The sequence below is a fragment of the Argentina silus genome (assembly GCF_951799395.1).
Source record: "Argentina silus genome assembly, chromosome: 3".
Taxonomy (NCBI): Eukaryota; Metazoa; Chordata; class Actinopteri; order Argentiniformes; family Argentinidae; genus Argentina; species Argentina silus.
The window spans coordinates 7,330,420-7,341,308 of NC_139657.1; the positions used below are offsets into that span (position 1 = coordinate 7,330,420).

The window sequence follows — 10,889 nt, forward strand, 5'->3', positions numbered from 1 at the left end:
CCTTAAGCCAATCATGTTGTCCAAAGTAAAAGTATACAATTATAAACTTTCAAAATCAAAGACACACAGTAGGCTTACTGAAGCAAAATAAACACATTTTCACACACACACACACACACACACACACACACTTACAACCTATTTTGAGGCCTCTTATTTTAAACATAATAAGCAGACAGTATGTGTTTTGCAGTGTGGGATGAAAAAGGTTTTTGAGATTCACTTGAAGCCACTGTAACTAATTCATCATGGCCATTCAGAAGATTATCTTTCTGTGTACTTTCTCCACAAGATGGCCAAAGGCTGCACACACAGCCAAATCATGATTTCTTTGTTCACACACTGTGAGAGGATAATTAGGCTACTGAGCTTTGATGAACAGTTCATAGAGGGTTTTCTTAGCCAGAGGGAAATCTGATGTGCTGTACAAATCTGTAATAGTCAAAGAATCAGTCGATGGACAGAGTGGATACATCTGATTCAAACTCCCATTGACTGACTTCAGCAGTTATTCATCTTTGTGTGTGTATGTGTGTGTGTGTGTGTGTGTGTGTGTGTGTGTGTGTGTGTGTGTGTGTGTGTGTGTGTGTGTGTGTGTGTATGGGTGGGTGGGTGGGTGGGTGGGTGGGTGGGTGTGTGTGTGTGTGTGTGTGTGTTAGCATGGGAGTAAACCTCAGTATACACAGGACCAATGAAGTCGCTTGCTTTCAAAAACACTGACCTGCAGACTATTTACAAATGGCTGTCTGTTTGTGGGGCCTTAAGGCCTCAATCCTGATTAATCCTAGGGATAAGAATAGAGCCTTGACTGTGGCTACTTGAAAGCAAGTGTAGCCTAAAGTATATCTGTCTGTGTATGTTTACTGTAGAGCACATGGCCTTGTTTTAAGAGGTAACATTTTATATCTACAGTGTTTCAATGCTGCACTCAGGTTGAATATGTGAGACCTGCAGCACACAAAAATGGGTACAGTACGTCACGTCAGGGGAGGCTGGTGGAGGTACAGTAGACATCGGAGGACATTGTAATGCATAGAATGAAACTGAAACATGTGTTTGATACCATGCTTTATTCCATTTCATGCATTACTATGAGCCTGTCCTCCGATGTTTACCTCCACCAACCTCCACTGATGTCAGTGAACAGTCGTTTTTTTACATTTAGAACTTAGATGTTATTTCATGGGGCTCTGGTCTATGCAGTGATTGCATCAGAGGAAAGTTATTCAAGATGTTGGGAGCATGGATGTTGGGAGTAGTGATTCAAGATTCAAGATTCAAGATTTCTTTATTTGTCACGTGCATACAAGTATACAGTGAAATGCAAAAGTGACAGTGCCACAGAGTAGTGCAACAACACAATAAGTTTTAAAATACAATAAAATAAAAATAGAAGTACTAAAAAATATACAGTATGGACAGTATAAACAGTATAAACAATATGAACAGTATAGCCAGTAAGCAATATAAATAGCAGATGGATGATTATGTGTGTGCATATGTGTTAGAATGACAGTGCATGTGTGAGTGACTTGAGGGGGGCACTGGTGGGGTCCCATAGTGCGTTGATGTTGTGTAATGTTCTGCGTGTGTGAGAGGATTTGTGCTGGGATGAAATGCTGAGAGCAGACTACACATACCAGAAAATAATACACCATCTTGGTTTCATTTATTACATTTGTACAAAAACAAAACAATAAAATAAGCCTTTTAAACACATTGTTATCCCCCAGTCTCCTCGGACAACATGACAAGGCAATCTGACCAAAATACAGTGTCGTCCTTAATCAGTTGTAACAAAGCCATCCCACACAGAATTTGTTTAATTTAGTGCAGTGTTAGCATTGACCATGAGACGAGTTAGTAAGTTAATTTTCCGGCTGAGCAGTGTCCCTTACAGTTATTTGTTTTTGTTTTGAATTAATGAGGGGGAGGGATTTTGCAAGTAACCACGTACAAGAACAGGCACCCCAACTGGCGTCCAACACAGTCCTCACTGTGCCATGCAGGTAGACAGTGGACATTTCTTTTCTTTTACAACTTATCTGGCTTGCCCTCCAAAGTGACTGACCACCATGTCTGTGACGAATATCAACTTTGAGCCTCATTATCACAGTTTGTCCATATCTCATAGGGCAGAGAGATCCTCCCTCCGGCTCTGCAGAGTCCATTTTGGTTCTGTCCATCTCAGTTTAATCTCTGTGCACTTGCTCTGTGCTCACTGGCGAGCCCTGGCGAAGGCCTCTCGCAGCCATGGCGAGTCCTCGTAGAGCCGAGGGTCGCCCAGGTACTCTGTGGTGCGCTTGTACAAGTAGTAGTATAGCACAGCAGCTGCATACAAAAATACATTATACTTAAAAATGTTCAACCGCTGAAATACATGTGGTATTAGAACTGAAAAGAGAACAACAACAACAAACAGTTTATAAATCCTCTTATCAAATTGGCAGCCAAAGGGAATGAAAACCACACCCTTATGGGTCTCCAGGGTCTTAGCTTTAGGAATGAAATCCACACCCATATGGCTCTCCTAGGTCTTAGCCTGGTGCAGCATATTTGGTGTAATACTCTTGCCATAACAATAAAAGATGATTACTGGATAGAATAAAACAAATAATGAAAAAAAAAACATTTTCCAAGTCAAGTCAAAAACATTTTTAGAAAATTCTAATTGTCTTTGTTGTTCAGTAGTAGATGGGTCTACTACTAGTCCCAGGGATATGCCATTACCATACAACACTGCTTGATCTCTTATTCAATAAAGCATAAAAGGACTGAGTTTGAGGTCTGATATTTTCCCTGTCAACATTGGGCCTGGGCTTTGCAGTAAGAGTCTCACCTAGTCTTTGGAAAACAAACAGCACTTGGAGACCTTCGGTCCACATGAAGCGGTTTGTTCTTAGCCACCGTAGATTCTGCAGAGACAGACAAAACACAATATAAATATAAATATAAATAATATATCAAATAATATGTCAAATATAAATAATAGCATGGAATACAATAGATGTTGATTAAAATCTAATTAGATTCTAATAAATAATGAATAATAATAATAATAACAACCCAGATAGGGAAAATGTACCATTGATTTTCTCAAAACACGGTTCATTCGCTTGTGGCAAATGTCTCCTCTGTGCAGTATTACACATTTCCTATGGGCTTTCCTATCATTCACATTAGCAGGAAATGTAATTTCCTGACTAAGAGTGAACCCACCTATTGCTGTAACAACCATGAATCATGATTGATTTTCAGGTGGGCGTCCTGAAAGTTACAGCATAGTGACAGTATAAATCACCCATGGCCAAAAGAAACAATCTATTCCCTGACTGCTGCAGTTCATTTGAATAATCTGTATGTCAAATCAATACAACATGTTCATCCTTCTACTACATCAAGCAGGCACTACAAAATGTCAATAGAATTTCCATATCCACTGAATGGTTGTCACCAAACTTTGAACAGGTCCTACTGCCAAATCTTAACTTGAGATCCATGCGTGTACAGACACTTGTTTTTCTGCCAAAATTCTCCATTGACGTCAATGGTTGATTTATGCGAAAATCAAGTTAGTTAGAAATCAGAACTAATCCTCTCAGAACACACACACACACGCCATACACGCCACACACACAGGCGCCACACACACACACACACACACACACACGCCACACACGCCACACACACAGGCGCCACACACACACACACACACACACACACACACACACACACACACACACACACACACACACACACACACACACACACACACACACACACACAGTACCATGATCCAGGAGTGGAGGGAGATGCTGAAGGTTAGGTAGAGGGCGGAGATGAGCAGCAATGCTCTGAAGCGCTCCAGCAGCAGGGACACCAGGCCCACCTGGAACACGTAGGTGTTGAACAGCATCAGAAGGATGATGATCAGGTTAAACAGGATGGCTATGTCCTGGATACTGAGACAGAGAGGGGGGAGATGGAGAGAGAGAGAGGCAGAGAAAGTGTGTGTGTGTGTGTGTGTGTGTGTGTGTGTGTGTGTGTGTGTGTGTGTGTGTGTGTGTGTGTAGGGGGGGGGGGGGGGTAGAAAGAGTCAATAAAACAGAGAGAAAGTGAGAAAAAAGTGAGGGAGAGAGGGAGGAAGAGAAAGAAAGAGAGATAAAGAGAGTGTTTGAGCTTCTGACATTACATGAACAATCTCCAAGTATGTGTCTGCAGTTTACAAACAATCCTGTACACTTAAGGAATCGCCTCGCTTTGTGTTTAAGTGAATACAATTCCACCAGTAATTCATCTCAGAGCACCCACACCCCTCTTACATGAAAAGCACAAGCTGGACGACGGGCGTGGTCCTCAGCAGCTCGCTGAAGGAGTTGACGAAGAGGTCGAAGGTGAGCAGGCTCAGCTGGATCAGCAGGACCAGAGAGTAGTTGTTGGTCTGCAGCATCTCCGGGCCGAGCGCAGGGCGTCCGGGCGGCGTGCGGCTCCAAGGCGGATCCAAGGCGGCGTGCACTCACACACGTATTACACAGAAACATACACCCACTAAAGTGCACACTGGGGCCATACCTGGCTGTCTCGGCACGCTCGTCTCGCCCTTAACGCAGCATCAGTTCAACGTGTCCACAAAGACACCACTGGTGACACAGTCTGTTGTTTGGGTCCCTGGTTAAAACCCGGCCCCAGGGCCAAAATCCTGCCGATTGAGGGGAACTGAGGCCTGTTCACAGTTTGGTATCGATCGGAGCAATTGGGGGAACCCCCTGGAAATGTTAGCTATGAGCATCATGCTGAGAATGTTGAGCATCTCAGTTTCAGCACAAACAGTTGAGACAGCGTATACCAGGAGTACAGTTCTACCCAGCTGTCCTCTTATGACATGATGTAAGCTTCAAGCACCAACAAATGATATTGACAGGCGCATAAGGGTGTGTTTCATGCCTCCTTGCAGCATAGCGACAGTGTGGTCCATTTCACAGCTGCGTCCATCAGCATATCTCTATGGGAGGTGGGGGAAAGAGAGAGTCCACAGTTAACATGGGAACACGTGTATAAAAGTCTTCATCATTTGAATCCTGCCAGTGTTTTTTTTTGCACCTATCATTATTCTACTGCCACAGAAGATATGAATCAGGTGTCATGCGTCCATTTTTATTCTAATTCACAAAATGCAATAAGTGAATTGAATATTTGCCCGTTGTTCTCCACAAGGTTCTTTCTTATCTTCCATTATAGTAAATTCTCTTATAAGGAGCATCACACGGTTAAGTGTTAAATAAACATGGTCAATTTCCTTAAATAGTTTCACAATAATGGCAGCGAGCATTGCCTTGTTAAACCAGTTCTAAAAGCAGAATTATCACCAAACTATGCTGTTTTTCATCCACCAGATACTAGGTGGGGGTTTCCACTAATTATGTCCTAATTTGGTGTAAAAAATAAAAAAAATAAAAAAAAGAAGCAGTCACTAGTTTCCCTTTTTTCCAGATCATCAATCTGATTTCAGTGTCTGACTATTGCCAGGGAATAAGGGGCATTGAGTGGTATTAGAGTAGATCTCACAGTTTAAGTGTACGATTGCACCAACAAGTGCAGTGTGTCAACTCCATGAATAATCATAACAGCACTGCCTGATACCAAAGCATTGCAACATTACAACTGAGACCAAACATAATTATTTGAAAGTGTGTAACATGTGAAGTAGCTAGGCCAGATGAATGAAGTGGTCAGCTGGGTTGGCTGCGGGGGTATGCCCCAGTACAAACAAATGGTCTGGCAAAATGTACAGGTTAATATGTTAAACACGTGTTTGATACCATTCCTCATTCCATTCCATGCATTATAATGAGCCCGTCCTCCGATTTCTACCCCCACCAGACTCCCCTGAAATATGAAAATACAACTTCCCCAGTTCTGAACTAGCAAAACACTGTGTTACACTGGCACCTAGCTGCCGGTTCAGACATGTACCGTAGAAGTGGGTTGAGTCGAGTAGAAGACAACATGTGCTTCGCTTCAGGGTGGTGCATTGTTACCACTCATATTTGCAACGTTAACCACAAATGCTATGAACTATCGGTTGGTCTCAATGACAGATTAACCCCTCTGAATGTTGCTACAAGGCCTTTGAATCATTGCCTTAATGGAGAATGTACACACTAATCACAGTCTGGTCGTCACCAGACGCTCTTGTCCAGGGTGACTCACAGCAAGAGCTGATGATACAGTGACTAATTACAGTAGCGTGCTGGTGGAGGCAGCAGACTAAATGACCTTACTGTTAATGCGGTCCATCCCACTTTAAACAACTTTTAAAGCCACACTCTGCAATTTGTGCACACCATCGAAGAGTGGGCCACGATGATGTTGCTTTGACATTTAACCCCTCAATGTACATGAGAGAGAGAGTCTGCCATTCTCTCTCCCCTGAGACCTACGGTATGGGGTGCGTTTTAGGAAAGCTTTGTAGCACTAAGATCTTACTACAGTGCATAATCTTAATGCAAAAACGCTTTCAGGGAACTCCCCTATGGCCAGTAAGACCTTATCTCTTGCCTTGCCAGTTGTCTGAGGAGCACAATAGCAGCCCCCAGTCACTGTCACCATCTGAGTATTTCACACTGGGAGCTGGATTATGGCTGGCTAAGCCTGTTGTGCATCATCCCCATGCTCTGTAGTGTAGGATGTTTTTCAACACAGACACTGCCAGGAGGCCTCGCAGACCTCATGGATTAGATTCAGTACTCACTCAGTCACTGCTATAACCAGTGTGCTTCGGTCACACATGAGGCAAAATGGGCTTTAGTGGGGAATCGTCATATTGAGCAGACCCAGGAGATTGGGTGTAAACTTTTGTGACAGATAAGGCAGATATTAAGGTTTTAGGTTTAAGGACTACCATGTTGCTTGGTCAGCATAGTAGCAAGGCTTGCTGGATTAGGACCATTGACCTAGACTACCCTAACTGCAAGAGCAGCCTAGATGGTAACAATGACACACACTTGAATCCTCTTTGAGAAGGGCTACATAAAGTCGCTTTCAGGATTCCAACTTAGCAGAACAGTCAAAGCTGAACAGCCACCTGATGAAATGTAAACAAGTGTACAGTAAACATGTTGTCCCCCATGAATTATGTAATGCAACTCTAGAAAAGGAGAGTGATGGAAAAGCCTGTGAATGAAGCAAGACGTTTATGGATAAATGTTTTAATATGACACTCTGGTTGTTTCTGTTTTACAGTGCTATGTCCCCATTGCGATCAGGGGGGGGGCTTTACTCTTGGTACAATCACCTTCTGTGACCAAAGAGAAAATGTATTTGGGCGCCATTAGGCTACTATTGTACTAACTCTATTGATATAAGACGCCTTTACTTCAAATACAAATTTCACCAATAAGCTAAGACAAAATATTTGCACAGGTAAAATTATTTGTTTAGGGTATAAATCTAGGTTACACAACATTTCCATATTGATATAGTCCATTAAATTATGCTGTATAACAGACTTCACTCACAAAATATTATTCCCAAATTCATTAGGCTATAGGCCTACTGCATTAGGCTACACTCCTATAGCTGCATTCATAGCCAGATTGAGACGTTACTGGAACGTGTAGTGCTTATTTGATTCAATATCAGTCTTGCTTCCTACAGCTTTGTGTTTATTTCTCAAAATATTGTTCTCAAGTGTAACACGTGCAATGGATATGGCCTGAGGAACCATGATGAAACAATTGCGATAGCGAACGCAGTCTTGTGGTGCGTAGTGTGGACACTCGGGTGTGCCTTGCCGAGGGCAATACAGCAGAACATGGCTTAATACTAGAAACGCTTTGGTTGCCAACTCACGTTCTGAGATTTTTCCCTTTCAACTGAGATTTGGACCAGTAACACTCTGGCTGGCCCATCGCTCTAAGCTCTCTAGCCTGCTTTGTCACCACCTGAGACTGTATGATTGTGTCACAAGAACTTGATCAAGTGTAATCATTCTACCATTCTGCCATTAACAACCACTCACTAGCCTGAGTCCTGTGCATTACGGATGTTCTACAAGTTGGTTATGGCAGCAGTGGGATTGTGATGGCCTGGTCTCATCAGAGGTGCATCCATCCAGGCACCCATTCATTTTGAATGACAGAATCCCTTCAGGAGTGTATCATGGCTACTGACACTGATGAGGCCAGGTAGTCCTTGCCCTTGCTGCGAGGGCATCCTGTGAGCCTAGCTCATTGTCCCAGACGGCTTCCCTGAGACTGGATCTATAATGACCCCAGACGCATATGGACGTATTAATAGCTTGGCACCGCAGCATGTGTGAGGGGGATTAGAAGCAGTTTCACAAACTGAAGACGGCAGAATTCAAGACCTCGCTGGACTGGTAACTTCAAGAAGGCTATCTATAGTTGTAACCTACTGACATTGGCACTTAAGTTGTGACAGAACTTTGAATAGTCTGTGCACTTAAATAAACAAAGTATTATAGACACATTTAATGTATTTAGCAAATATAAATATCTTTTCACTATGAGAGAACCACACTGCTGTGACAAATATTAATGCAGTGACAGCTTTTGTAGGCTATTGCTCAAATACCCCAATTACTCATTCACTTAAAGGGACAATCTGGGATCCATTAATGGATTAATAAATTAATTATATACAGTATATAGCCATTGATGCTTCAATAATATAACTTATAAATGCCTCTTGAGATTAGTTCAGCTGTTTTACCCCATCAGAACCCAAAATATAAGATTGTAAACAATAGGATTGTAAACAAACATGGGTTAGCTTCAAAACTGGTTAAAACTATCATTTTGATCTCATGGATGGTTAAGGCTTGCATCCATAGATCTGTCTATGCATTTGAGAGTGGTTACATTTCTCCTTCCCAATCCCTCAGCTGTTTACCCAAAAATGTGTCGGGGTTTGTTGCTGTTAAATTAAACATGTATTGACTACATAAGCACAGAGCCCAAACTGTTGAATAGGCTATTCGCCAAAAGCCAAGCATCGAATATGATAGACCTATTTATCGTTAGTAAAATAGGTATTAAAATAGTATTTTTATTTGACATGTCATTAAGTGCTAGGCAATTTACTGTATGTTCACGTTATCAAACATATACTTCCTATGCTGTCTTTTACTACAGTGGCAAAACGCGTGTCGACTACTTAATCTCTTTAGGAGACAATTTGACAGCTTGTTGTCTTACTCACAATGGTGAGCATTGAGCTGTAGCCTAATGCCAAGTAATAATAATATTCAAGAAAGTCCAAGTTCATATCTTAAAACACAAGGTTACGTTAAGGTTTGTAGTAGCCTACCTGGATTTTTTTTTGTGACGATTAAGATTTCAGTGGCCGACGTCTCCTCTCGCGTAAATCTCTCCAAATTACGCACGCACTGCCACATTTCCACAAACAGAGCTGCGCGGCGTCTCACCTGGTAACACTTTTTGTCCCATCACATCCCTAATAGAGGGGCAGCTTTTTTTGGTTCCTATGACATGAGATATTTATGCGTATTCTTTTCCATGATATGCCTATACCAATACAATTAAATGAATCCATGTGCTGCAACAATTTACTGATGTTTGTGAACTGATGAGTTTTGTTGTCATTGTCTCCGGTAGAATTCAAATATATTTAGTTCTCATATAGGCAGCTGTTTACTTTAGGCTAGTTTTCATAGAAATAGAACCAAAAAAGAAGAAACCGAGGGACAAGGAAAGAAAGAAAGTGAATTTGAAAGTGAAGGGCAGTGAAACGATTGGACGCTCTCGTTCGCTCTTGTTCACTACGATATATTTGATGAATGTTGTTCTGTTTTCACGGTTATGACGTCATATCCCAGAGTCTACCTTTAATATAAATGACACTTGGTATTTTACATGGTGTGTGAAATAGCCATATACACTGTGCAAATGTTTAAATTAAAAAGGATATACTACATTGACCATGTACTTCGCATGTATTTCAAATATTATGGTAAATCTTTACCAACCCAAAGGGTAACCAATGCCATCTAGTGGCAATACTGCCAATATGGTGTAATTTCACCGTTGTCGATTAAATTACATTTCAGTTATACAATTCATCACGTTCTAGCTAGGAAAGACACGAGATTGAATAACCTTCATAATTGATCACATGGCACTATCACTACCGCTTCAAGCCATAATGTGATGGATTGTATAAGTGAATACATTTTTCCTTGACCTGTGAAGTGCTCTGGGTATGTGAAAGAAGCGCTATACAACTAAAATGAATTAGTATTATTAAATGTATACTGCATCGACTCAAACACACTAGCCCTTATCTATTTGGTCAGGAGTAAAGGGGCTTCAGTTTTAACTGAATAGAAAAGTTTAACAAAAAAAACACATAGCATTCAATTATTTTAATGAATTGTGTAGTGTGGTAGAGTGGACGCGGACAAACGAGGAGAGTTATTCAAAGAGGATTATACAGTTTTATTAATGCAGATAATAATATTTGCACGAACAAACTGGGGTCGCTGCAGAGGTATTCCAAAAAGTTATTATCACGTCTGTCCCTTATATACAGGAGAAAAATGCTGTATAATTTCTTTTGACATAAACATGTGTGCAACATCCACCCTTTGGCCCAAAACCCATTGGCTTATAATAATTCGATCAGAAATCATCGTTTCGATATCATTCTGATATCTCCTATCCCAATAACAACATTTGGATCCGAGTAGCCATTATTTGATAAGCAGGAATTAACATCAGTGATTTCTTAGAACTTTCTATGGCATTATTCTGGGATTTTCCACCACAGTAGTAATTTGAATGTAATTCATTTTATTTAATATCTCACCATAACTTCTGTATAAATATAGTAGCAACCGATTAGAGATG

General features: G+C 41.3%; 1 protein-coding gene across 2 annotated transcripts; it reads right to left on the minus strand.

Annotated features, from left to right (window-relative positions):
- Positions 1-1,655: 1,655 nt before the first annotated feature.
- LOC310802356 (transmembrane protein 138-like) lies at positions 1,656-9,392 on the minus strand. 2 transcript variants are annotated; one of them, XM_083666660.1, is made up of 5 exons: positions 9,331-9,392; positions 4,323-5,002; positions 3,791-3,889; positions 2,840-2,915; positions 1,656-2,331 (listed from the first exon to the last, which is right to left on the minus strand). In XM_083666660.1, the coding sequence occupies exons 2-5, from the start codon at positions 4,539-4,541 to the stop codon at positions 2,219-2,221; spliced, it is 507 nt and encodes a 168-aa protein (XP_083522786.1). In that variant the 5' UTR covers positions 4,542-5,002; positions 9,331-9,392; the 3' UTR covers positions 1,656-2,218. The 2 variants fall into 2 exon arrangements, with proteins under 2 accessions (XP_083522786.1, XP_083522787.1); XM_083666661.1 differs by having other exon boundaries at positions 3,791-3,962.
- Between the last annotated feature and the right edge of the window lie 1,497 nt (positions 9,393-10,889).